The sequence below is a fragment of the Colossoma macropomum genome, unplaced genomic scaffold (assembly GCF_904425465.1).
Source record: "Colossoma macropomum unplaced genomic scaffold, Colossoma_macropomum, whole genome shotgun sequence".
Classification (NCBI taxonomy): domain Eukaryota; kingdom Metazoa; phylum Chordata; class Actinopteri; order Characiformes; family Serrasalmidae; genus Colossoma; species Colossoma macropomum.
The window spans coordinates 18,495,923-18,508,552 of record NW_023494785.1 but is presented as its reverse complement, the minus strand read 5'-3'; the positions used below and the strand labels follow the sequence as shown (position 1 = coordinate 18,508,552).

Here is a 12,630-nt window from a genome sequence, read left to right as displayed (position 1 = left end):
GATCATCCCTTCTAATGAGTGGACTGGGAACCTTAGTTCCAGTAATATTTTAATATTTTGATACAGCATTGAGTCACATTCTAGAGAACTGTGTGCTTACAAATTTGTGGGAACAGTTTAGGGGAGGCCCTTTCCCATTCCAGCAAGACAATTCAAGATTGGTGAAAGAGCATGACAGGCCTGAACACAGCTGTGACCTCAGGACCTTTGGGATTAATTACAACACTGGCTTTTACCATAGAAAGGAGCTGGGATTGATGTCAGACCAAACAAATAAGGAAAGAATTCTCAATCAGGAACAGCAGTTACATCAGGGGTTTCCAGTCCCCATGCTCAACATATTTTTGCATTCACTGTACTTTGCATACCTGACCCATCCATGAGGGGCTTGATAATTAGTTAATAAGTTGAATCAGGTGTGCTAGATAAGGAAAAAAAGTGCGTATTACAAAAGGCAATAGCACTTTGGCTTAATGACCTTTAAGTGTGAAATACATACCATAGTCTTGCAAATATATACGTAGAATATTATTATGAGAGTTATGTGTGTTTGTTTTCAAAATACTGGGATACTGATCTTAAAATACACAAACCACAATCACACAGATCACTTACCAATCATAATATGCAGGACCTACAATGTAAAAAAAATACAGTATTTTTAGTTGATTTTTTTTTTGCGTTAATCAAAATCTTACTGATTTTTTGCAGCTGAAACTAGATATCGGTATACTAAATAGGTGAATATTATACACTTCTTATATCTTATACACTTGATAAAGTTTGGATACTTTATGTATCTTTTTCTATTTAAAAGATTCATAATTGTGCACAATATGTTTTGAAATATGTTTTGTGATATTATGAAAATAAATGCATTTACATGCATGTGCCCCATTGACCCTACTGCAGTCTAGCTCTGCGCATTCATTTAGAAATCGTAGGGGCCTTTTAACAGGCAAATTAAAGACAGAGCCAGAGGGATGTGAGATTGGGCACCACACCGGTTTAAGGGGAGCCTGGCCACTTCCTATGTCTTCCGTCAAAAATATGACAGCAAAACGCCAGAGGGCGCCCGAGAGTGAGTTCTAAGAATTGGGTAAATGGAGCTAAATGGATAAAAACGAAAAGTTAAAATAGTTTCTCACCACTTGTCCAGGATCTTCCTTTAATTTTAGAAAGTAGAAGGATGTATTTCACTAAAAAAGCAAAAGAAAAAGAACACCTGTATGTCTCCTTTTTTGTACACTAGTATGACATCACTGCTAGTTTGCTGTAGAAAAAAAGATACATAGTTTTCTTTGCTTTTTTTGGTGAAATCCTACTACTTTCTAAAACGAAAGGAAAGTTCTGGGCAAGTGATTAGAAACTATATACAGTGATTACATAAGCTGTCAAAGCTCTTAAATAGTAAAATCATATATAAACTGAAGTTAGCGTCTTATTCACCAGCTTCTCATTTAAATTTTCCATTCCACCTTGAGTGGTGCTGCAGCTACACTGATTTGCCTTAAACGTAGAATCAATTATGAAAGTTGGTGAATACAAAGCCAACAGCAGCTTGCTTCAATAAATGCATTATTTTACCCCAATAAATGTATTCTCAATCAACAAATACCTCAGACTGTCATTGTTTTATGAGCAGATGTTTAATAAGCAGCTAACGTGCAGCAGAGTAAAGCAGCTGTTGAACGTGTCTCACTGGCTGATCTAATGCCGCGTCCCACACAGTTATGCGCTTCGCCTACTACACTAATGAGTGCGCTTCTAATGTGAGGGCTACTTTTCATACTATTTAGTGTGCTAGTATGAGGAGAGCGCCATCTAGTGTTTGACAACAGCATTCTTTACTAAACTACACCGGTAGAGGACTCCATTTCCCACCTTCCCCTGCTCCGCTGCATGAATATTGGCCTCTCTGCTTTTCCGTAGTGTGTCAAAACAGCTGAGATGGTGAAGTTAGCTGTAAGCTGAAGGGAATCAACCAACCAATTCAACTTTTCTGTCGGGTCGTAAATCGTTTAGTTATAGCATCTGAGACAGTGTACTTAAAGTGCTGAAACCCTGACAGAAGTCTGTTTCTCCTTAAAGGCGTAGGTTTACAGGAGAGACTCTCTCTCTCTCTGTCCACACTTAGCTCGGTTAGCTAGCTAGCGTTAGCTAACTTACTTAGCTAACCTACTCTTTCTGTAGTCGTCTTTACAAGGTCCACTGCGACAAATGCTCGTATTGACACGTGTTCAACGATTTCTGTTATTTATGAGTTACTACTCAGGCTAACGTTCCCCCTATTTTAAAGGTAGCGCCTGTTGTTCGTCTGTCTGTACTGTCTGGTGAGAGCACCATGTCTCTGTCGGTCCTTTACGGAGTTTTGTGCGGCGTTTTTCTGGCGCTCCTGGTTTTGGTTTTACGGTTAGTCATGGTGATCCGGAGAGTTACAGACTGCAAACCTGGAAAAAAGGGCTCCGTGTGTGTTCTAGTAGTGGCCGGATCAGGTAAGAGCCTGTCGTTACCGAGTTGTCTGACAAGGCTATGGTGAACGCTAAAGACATCGATGTGCATCTCATTTTGTATGTATTTGTTGATGAATCACAGGCGGACACACGACAGAGATCATACGGTTGATGGAGAGTTTGTCCCAAGCCTACACCCCTCGACATTATGTGATAGCAGACACTGACAAGATGAGTGAAGACAAGATTCGCACATTTGAATCCTCGAAAGTGAAAGGGGACAGTCCAGCACAGGTAAGCTTTCAGTAGTTCTGTAGCTACACCTCAGTGTTTGTGCTGAGCTCGTTACTGAGCTCCTACACATGCTGCCGGTTCACATTTGACCAGCAGATGGCACACTCTCCCTGTAATCTCACAGTGAAAAGAAGTTCTGCAGTAAAGTCAACAGTTTTAGAACTGTGACAACTTAAAGAGCAATTTCAATGTATTGATCATTCTTTGCATAGTTAACTTGTTCTTCTATACAATGGTAAACCTGTTGTATATTGTCCTTTAAAGAATCGTTTAAATCGGCTTTAAAAATGCTTCTATATAACGCTGAAAGGGTTCAAATATTGTTATAAATCAGATCACTGTACTATATCGAACCCTTTTTGCTGAGAGTGTAGAGTGAACTGCTGGGCATGAAAATCACTGTGAATCCTTAGCCGTCAAGTGGTCAGAGGTGGGTAGAGAAGCCTCAAACTACCCTCAAATAAAAGCACTGTTGTTTCAGTTTAATAATTGTTGTTAAATAAATTATTTTAATTCCTATCATATAATAATTCACACAGAAGTAAAAGTAGCAGCCAAAACAACTTGAGTGGGGTGAATAAGTGTAAAGTCCAAAACTTCCCAAAGTTGTGAATTCCCTGTAGAACTGTAGAGGAATTCTTATTACATCCTGCATCTGTCATCATAGGAACTAAATCTGGTTAGGCTCTATTCTTCTCTTTTTAAAGATCATTTTTATCTAAAATAAAATGCTGAATTGAAAGTAAGAGGTGTGGGCACTAGCACAGCAGTGCATCCACCGAACAGAATGAGATGAATGAATGAGGTCTGAATGTGAAAGACTAAACGTTACAAAATAGGAAGTAGATTACATTCCTCAAATAAAATTGTCATTTGATAATCAGAAAAGTTTCAAATCTGTCATCTAATCTAATATTTGTAACTGCTGTAACAACTATAGCTTTTATTGTTAATGTTCTTTTGTTGCTTTACTGGCTGAACACTTATTTAGTGTATTTTAAAAGGCCCCGTGTCCACTGTTTTGCATAATTAGAAGGTTTTTTTAATTAAATAAACGCCAGCAGTTATGTACGTCATATTGATTCTCATTTTCTTCTTTCTTAGTTTACCATTCATCGGATCCCTCGCAGTCGGGAGGTTCGTCAGTCGTGGAGCTCCTCTGTGCTCAGTACTCTGTATGCTCTGCTCTACTCCATTCCTCTGGTCTTCAGGCTCAGACCTGATGTGGTAGGTCTGCAGGCTCCCCAGCACTGCTCGTATATTCCGTAGCCTCATTAACTTTTCATTACACTCCATTCCTCAGCCCATCTAGCTCCCTCTTTGGCCTGTCTGTAATATGCTCCCAGACTAGAACATTCATAACGTATTTATGAATTTTGCCTTTAAGTGACTTCAGCTCTACTTTGAGGATGAAAGAGTTTCTATTATTCATTTTTCCCTGGCTTTCTATATTTAGCTGCTAATAATAGTAATGCAGACTAAAATTGTCTCCTGATCAATCCTCTGATTACATGATTGTGCTCTTAACCAAATGTGTACATTGTATGTGAGTCAAGTATGAAATGTATTTTCTCGCATGATTAGACTTATTAAGTATATTGTGATCTTGTCTTCTTCACATATTTGAGTTCTCTTATCTCAAAGAATCACCCGTACTATGTGTTATCATCACTAGATGTCATTTCCCATACTATTTTATCTTTTTTTGTCTGCCGTACCAACCATAGCTTTGTCTGGCCCTCCAACATAAAATAACACATTATGAATGTCGGCATTAAACGTCAGCCAAATTTGAGGTCTAAAGAACTTACTTGCAAGCTATAGAATAAGTGTTTAAAACATCACTGGTGTCTGACTCAAATATTAAATTACTTTTATTAAATTAAATTTCAAGTTGGTTAGTTAATCAGTTTCACCTTAAGCATAACTGATTGGGACTGATCTCTTTTTACTTTGATTCTTAGAGATTTTATTCCTAGACATTTCAGTACAATGGCTAAAACTGGTAGACACTATAATCACTTGACCTTTCATTTTATAGCCCCCCAAAGGAGTTTTTATTTAAAGGCCAAGTTTGGTGAAAAACAAATTTACATGATTTTCCACTTCTCCCAAATGCAGTAAAACAGCCAAGACATACTTGGTGTCCGAATTTTGCTTCTTTAGTTTAGAACTAGAGCTGCTAGCTGCAAATCTATTGATGCTAACGCTGGAAGCCAATAGTCACCCAAACTGTTTCTGTAAATACATGCCCAAAACTTTTCTCAAACCGCATCTAGGTCTTTATTCAAGTCATGCAGACAAGTAATCATCAGGTGAAAAATGGTCACCACCTGCACAGAGATTTTGCACAGTAACTTTACTGAACATCTCTCTTGCTAGTTTGTAGTTCATTGGCAAAAGCAACAATTTGTACGTGTCTGCATCATGAGGCAATTGTAGATTTCTTTGTTCTGTTCTTGCAAACTGGAACGCAACACCTCAATTTTATAGGTTTATTATTTGATATACAACTTCCGACTCTCTTACAGTAAGCAAGCCTAAGGCTAACGCTACATACCCACTGTGTGTAAATTAGGTTGTTCACAGAGTTAGTTCTTTGATGGGGGAAATAAAAGAAGTCACTGTTCATGCACATTATACTGCGTGTTTTTGCTTGTGATCTGTTCCTGCAGAGTGGTACATTTAGAAAGATGCAATTATGCAGAGAGATTGTTAGCTTTCGCTTCAGTTGTTATAAAGGACTTTGTAGCCTTATGAGTAACTTGTTAAACTTTCCACAGTTTTCTGACCTACTAATTAACATCTTGCATTCTTTCATCAGTCATAACCACACATACTGTACCACTCTGAGGTTTCGGGTTCCATTAACTAAGCCTGTGAATGTTAGAGCAGTGACATTTTTTACTCCCACTAGATGATAAGGCTATCATATTAGAGGGTTATCAGTGGTTCAGACAATCAAAACATCTGGCATTTCTCATCCTGTCTCCAGTTGAGTGAAAGTAGAGAGAAAATAGGGAAGAGTGTGGAGACAGGAAGATAAAAAAGGAGGGAAAGTGCTGGAGGGGTTGAGTAGGAGTGACACTGGGAGCCTCCTGCAGTTGTATAATAGGGAGAGTGGGAGCGGGTCTTGTTCTCAGGATGTGGCACGGTCTGACTGGCTCCTCGGCCCAGCTGCGCGTCCCCGGAGAGGAGGAGCCAAACCGCATCGGGTTTCTCAGTTGCCAGGACGACTGGCCGGGTCGGGGTGGAGCGTAATTAAGCAGGTAGTGTTGGAGAGCTGTAGTGGGAGGGAGGATGGGAGTGAAGGAGAGAGAGAGAGAGTGAGAGTGAGAGTGTGAGAGCCCAGCACAGTGAAGGAGCAGCCTGATATGTCAGAAGGAGCAGGCCAACTCTTCCCTTAATCTGTAATTAGCACTCCTTCTTCAATCAGTGCCATCATTTTCCACTCTTCTTTTCCGTGAAGTATGTTTGGAAGGGGTGGCAGTAGGGTGGGAAAACTGTCAAAACATATTTCTTGGAAAGTGGCTTTTTGGAAGTTTTGAACTGCACACTTTATTTATTCATTTATTTTTAATGAGATTGATCGTCTGTTATTGGTAATTTTCTGTGCTTGGCTGTTTACTTCAGCAGATATGTCTATCCTAGCATTCTTCCTTTGACCAACATAATACTCAAAATATTTATAGGTTTAATCTGAAGAATGTTAGATAATGCCTTATATTTTGCATGTAGGTCTACTGCATTGTCTTTACCCATTGCTGATTTAGACGTGCTTCAGTTTGGGCTTAAACAGTTATATTTCAGAGACTGTAGGGGCTTCATTATGGGGTCCGGCACGCTGGCCGTGACGTCTGACGCCCAGGTCGGCTCTGTGCGGCTGCATTCCTCAGTGTGACTTAAAGCTCCCCTCTTGTTTGTTTTTACCAAACTTGAGCATGTCTGTGAGAGGCAGGCAGCCGCAGGGGCTGCATTCCGGGGAGGAATCCGAGGGAAATGGGGGGTCAGGCCTGGGAGCCAGAGAGCAAAGAGGGGGTGGTCTCAAACCTCTGTTTGCCATAAAAGGACATGTGTGAATCACAGTACCTCTCAGCACAGCCCACCACCTCCAGATGTGTCAGCACAATCCAAGAGCCTGACGGTGTCTCATCAAATCCAGACTAATGCAATACAGCCTTATCTGAAGCCAGTGGAGTACAACTCATGCTGAACACTGCTGTTGGTTTAGAGCCATTGAGAAGATGGGTTACATAATGGCTGTGCTGAAAGTCACTTATAAAGCCTCTGTAATGATGATACGTCATGAGATTCTGTACCTTTAGGTTTCTGTTTGTGTTTATGAATTAGTTTCCATCTTTCTGGGTTAGATGGATAATGAACATTCCAGAATGTTATTTGAAAATTACTAACATTTGAAAAGCTTACCGGAAACCTTATCAGTTAAATTTGCATTTCTTTTGACTTTTGCCAGGTCATTTAATGAGCATTTGAATTAGTGAAAGATTATGTTAAAAAGAATTTAGTAACAAGGGAGAAACCCACGTACGTTTTTTCCTAGTGCATTTCTGCAGTATAATGGAGCAAAGGCTCAATTTCAGATGCTGGAATTTAGATCCACACATGCAAAATGTAGCCGGGGGGGGGCTTTTTCTCCGTTCCATCTGTTAGAGTGCCAGAGGGGCTCAACTTTTCCTTGTGTGGAAAAATAGGGAGCAACGATAGGAGGGGTCATCCGGGTCATATGATTTACAAAAACAAATGACAGTGGCTTGAGCTCTGCACAGTGAGTAGGTTGGCTCAGTGGTGTTCCAGCACGGCTCCTCGCTGCTCAGCCCCACTCAGCTCAGCTTTTCACTGCTCTGTTTTTCCTTTGAACATCCAGCCCAGTACCTCAGTCCCATATGTTTTATCTTAACCTTATTAGGAAATTGTTAGGATGGAATGGAATGGTCTGTTGATTGTTTTAAGGAAGATTCCGACATGGAATATGAGATTCTGTTCCTTTCCTTCCATGTGATGCTTGGAGTGACTGAAGGATTCCCCAGGCAGCATTTGAAGAATGAGGCTTAACTAAACATGTCAAGCCCTGTGCCTAGTATTAAATATGCATTTATTTTATGTCCATGCAAATTTCACATGCAGGTGTGAAGTGGTTTAACCAGAATATTTTGTTTTACTTTATCGTTTATTGTAGTTTAGAAATGGATCCAGCAATTAAAGTGTTTCCAACTCTCAGCAATGACAATGATGTTCATTTAGATTTAATTCTGGCTGTGCTTAGTTTTATGTGGACAGCCATCTGTTTAAACAGAGCCTCAGTGACATCTCTCTGGTAATGCGACCCAGAACGTATCCAGCTGTCAGAAATAACAATAACAGAAAATTTGTTTTCGCAGACGTCTACGTAAAACAGCTGTGCAAACGCACTATCTGTCAGTGCGTTTGGGCCTTGAAGGGGAGAGCGGTCATGGTGACCCAGCTCAGGCTTGATGAATTGAGATTTGTCTTTGTCATAATGAGTTTGAAGACCTTGCCCTGTTGGCTTTTATTCACATATTCCATCACCATCGGTGTTTAAAGCAGCCCATGGTATTGAAACAGGGGGGGTGTTTGTACAGCTCGTTCTTTGTGTTATTATCATGCCAATATGAACACACTCCCATAAATGTATGCTTGTCACCACTGTATTATTGATGTCTGATTTTCTGTTTGAGTTTCAGGAAGATTGATAATGGGTTAATAAGTAGTTCCCTGAGAGCCTCTGGGTATTCCCGACTCTTTTATTGCGTAACTGCAGGTCAGATAAGAGGCTTTCAGCCTTTTATTAGCCTCACACCTGCTGTCTAGTCAGGCGTGAGCTGACTCACTCCGTCTTTGAGTGAGGAAATGACAAAAGCTGATGGACTCATGCCCACCTGGTGTCATTCACTCTGTGATGTGACGTGTTTTACCTGATGGAGGTTTGAGGTGACCTCATCACATTGTCCTGAGACTCTTTGCATTCTCACCTGTGTATCACAGTTAGGTATGACAAGCTATGACTTGGTATGTGTCATTGTAAAGTGACTGGCAAAACATTAACATTAAGAGGTCAGAGGCACCTCATCTCTTAAAGCTATTCATGAACGTTTTTTCTCCTTACCTTTAACATATCTGATCAGCCAAGACATGTTTGGTGCCAAAAGTTAACTTTTTTTTAAGTTTTGCATTAGAGCTGTGAAGCTAGTGCAACTAAGAAGTACTAAAAGCCCATACCATCCACCTATCATTATGCAAACTGCATGCCTAAGTCATCACTAGCCTCAATCTGCACTGAATTGTTTAATAGGCTTGCTTATGTGGTTTATGAGTACAAGTGTGTTTACTGCAGAGGATATGTTCCACTTAGAAAATTAACAAAACATGTAATTTGACCAGAGGTGCCCAACTTTTTTTGCATACTTCTGTACAGTGTCTTTTGAGTTTTTATATGTAATGTTTACAATGGTAAAATAATAGTAAATTTGAAGAAAGTGTGTTTTTTTTTTTCTTTATGGGCTACTTTTTGCCTTACAAGACCCTGCATGTACCTCTCCACGATGAATGCATTCAGTAAAAACATTTTAGGCCAATGCCTTATCATAAAACAATCAGAAACCAATGTCTAAGACATCATACAACATATCTTTACCTATTTTAAGATAAGTTTCAAGGCAGTTTTCTCTAGAACGACACATTTCACATTAAACTGCTCTAAATGACTTTGTTTACATCTTAACAATTCTGCAGAATTTGATCACTGTATTTATATTAATAACAGGTTCAGCTTTCCTCACATACTGGGAAAGTGAAAAACTTAGCAGTGCATGATTTTCATTTGCATGTGATAAAACTGAGGTAATTTAGTTCATTGATGGGATGTATGTGAATGAGAGCCAAATTTTGTGTGTGTGTGTTTGAATGAGTTGTGTGGGTCTGGGCTGAAACCTCAGCTGTGAACATTCAGGTGGGGGGGAGTTATGTGAGGAATGTTGAGTGCAAGTTTATGAATGCAGGAGAGCTTTAGACTCTGTCTGCCGCTCAAGAGCTGGAGAGACGCACCAGCCCAAACAATAAAGCTTCAAAAACCCAGTCTAAGTAGTCCTCCACCACCACAGCAAGCACTGCATATTTTCCGAGACTAGGTCATGTGAAACAGAGATGAGCATGGAGGTGTACCGTGTTTTAGTGCAGGCCTTATAGTCTTTGTTTATATTCACAGCTGTTACTGCCAAGAATCTGGCAACACATTATCTGAGAATAAAAAAAAACTGTCCAAACTAACATTACATATAGATATATTAGATACAGATTTGCCCATAAACATATATACAATACATGCATACAGATGAGTGACAAATTAAAGGGAAAAACCCACATAAAATGTCAAGAAGAGTCCTTGGGCAAGACTCCTAACGCTACATTTACCTATATGTCTGTAACATGATTAAATTGTGTGTGTAAGTCACTCTTAAACACACAAATGCAGTAAATGTAATCAAACCATTCAGTGACCCCTGATACCTTGTAGTATGGGGAGAGGAGGCATTGTCAACCTGGAAGAGGCCAGTCCCATCGGGATAGAAATACTTTTTCATAGAATAGAGGAGACCAACCACAATAACTTTGTATTTATTAGCTGTGACCCAAATCATCCTTGCAGAATGCTACCCACAGCATAAGAGAGATACTGTCTCACTGTAGGGGTCAGACATTCAGACCTGTCCTGTTTTCTTGGTCTCTGCCACACATGTACTATGCTATTTGTGGAGAGTATGGTTAAAGATGTGACCAGATCTCCTTTTTTCGTCATGTGTGTAGACCAGTGCCTGTGGTATTTGCACCACTGAATACTTAAATGTAAATTCGTCTTTGTAACGAGAGGTTTATGCACTGCATCCTGTTATGTCTACACCACTAATATGCAGTACTTTCAAGTAGTATCTAATTTTTTAATTTTTAGTTAGAATGTTTAAAAGCTTGCAATTTGAACACATTGAAATAACATTTTCACAGCTTGGCCAGTGTCTACTGCAAATGCTCTTAAATCTCAGTACACAAGGCAAGCCATCTTTAAAGTTGGAGTCACCTTCTCACTGTTGGGTGACAGCAACCTCATTCCCAAAAGTAGATCTGCCTCGAACATGTGAAATGCAAACACCTCTCAGACAGAGCGCCCTCCAAAGCCCTCCCTTTTCCACTCACTCTTGCCTACGTTTCTACCTAAAATCAAGTAATACATTCTTTACTGTATTTACTTATCTGTACCTGGATATAACTTTCAGTTACTGCCGAACTGCACTAACCAATCCATATCATTCCAAACATTTTTGACTTTCATTGATTGCTTTCATTGGTCACAGTTGTCCCTTTTGTTACTGTCTGATGCCTCTCTTTCCTATTGGTCTTAGCTGGCTAGAGACAGAATTCTGGATTTTTCCAGTATTAATGTGCACCCAGCTCATGGCCCTATATTGAGTATGGTGATGGATTCTGCAGAAGCCATGGCCTCTTTCCACAGCAGTCTGACCGCCTTCCTGTGCCGCTCCTTTTCTCCACTCCAGAATCTCTCATATTTCTCTTCATTCTTAACAGGGTTTAGGCAGTTGTCTTCAAGTTTCAATCTACAGACCCACAAGTTTAATCTTTTTGTTTAATCTTTCTGCTCAAAAGATTGCATAAAAACGTAGATATTTGCAAGATGCAGTCTCATGTTGCCTGGTGTCTGTGTGTGTTTCAGGTGCTGTGTAATGGACCTGGTACGTGCATACCTTTGTGTGCTGCTGTACTGCTCTTAGGGATTCTGGGAATGAAGAGGGTCTTACTGGTCTACGTGGAGAGTATCTGCCGTGTGGAAAGTCTGTCTTTGTCTGGGAAAATCCTTTACCACTTTGCTGACTACTTCTTTGTGCAATGGCAGTGTCTGCAGACCAGATATCCCAAATCTGTCTATATTGGGAGAATAGTATAAGTGAAACTTGACTGGAGAGAATCTTGTCATTGCATTATCTGTTCATTAGGATGTGTTCTTCTGAATAGTTTTTTTTAATGTAGTCATTGCCAGACCAAGACCTCATATCTCAAAAAAGTGACTTTACAGGAGAAGGAAAAGCATTTTAATGTGCGGTGTGTGTTAATGTAACACGGTTTTATTCCATTTGTATTGATCCATTCATAGTGAAAATACAGTGTAAAGAGCACCTGGAAGTATGTCAAAAATGCAAAACAACAAAAATGAAAGGTTTTGTTCCAACAGCGAGGACATACACATAAATTCAGTCATATGCAGGTTTTGGGTTTTGTTTATTTTCAACAAATAAGTGGCATTAAATGAAAACAAGTTAACACATCATCTACAGAGAACACACCTACACATTTTATTGCTCAATTACTGGAAGGGGTACATAAAATGTGGCATGTTCAAAGGTTATGGCATATTTAATATGTTGTTTTTTCCAATATGTTAAATGTAGCACATAAAACTGCTGGCTAAAATTGTTTACTGTAGAAGATTTGTTAACTTGATTCACACCAACATTTCATTTGACCAGAGGGTGTTCAAACTTTTGTATATGACTATACAAACATACATTCATCTGTTACTTCTTTTGAGGGATAGGTGTTCTCATATAGATCTTTATGGTGGAATCCACTTGTTACACACATTAGAGTGAGCCAAAGAATGAGACGTGTTCTCCTGTTTTCTGTATACACTATATGTCTGAGAGTTCGCTTCATTCCTATGAAGTTGCTCAGGTATGATTTATTCAAGCGCTGTTGAATAAACGTTCCTGCGTTGTAACCTGGTTTTCTGGTTTTCAAGTGAAACTGAGAGCAGAAGTGATGTGAAGATTCACTGCTG

General features: G+C 39.7%; 1 protein-coding gene across 1 annotated transcript; it reads left to right on the top strand.

Moving 5' to 3' along the window:
• The first annotated feature begins 2,051 nt into the window (after positions 1 to 2,051).
• On the top strand, positions 2,052 to 12,570 carry alg14 (ALG14 UDP-N-acetylglucosaminyltransferase subunit). The gene is made up of 4 exons (XM_036585766.1): positions 2,052 to 2,495; positions 2,596 to 2,747; positions 3,852 to 3,974; positions 11,509 to 12,570. The coding sequence occupies exons 1-4, from the start codon at positions 2,345 to 2,347 to the stop codon at positions 11,737 to 11,739; spliced, it is 657 nt and encodes a 218-aa protein (XP_036441659.1). The 5' UTR covers positions 2,052 to 2,344; the 3' UTR covers positions 11,740 to 12,570.
• Positions 12,571 to 12,630: the final 60 nt, after the last annotated feature.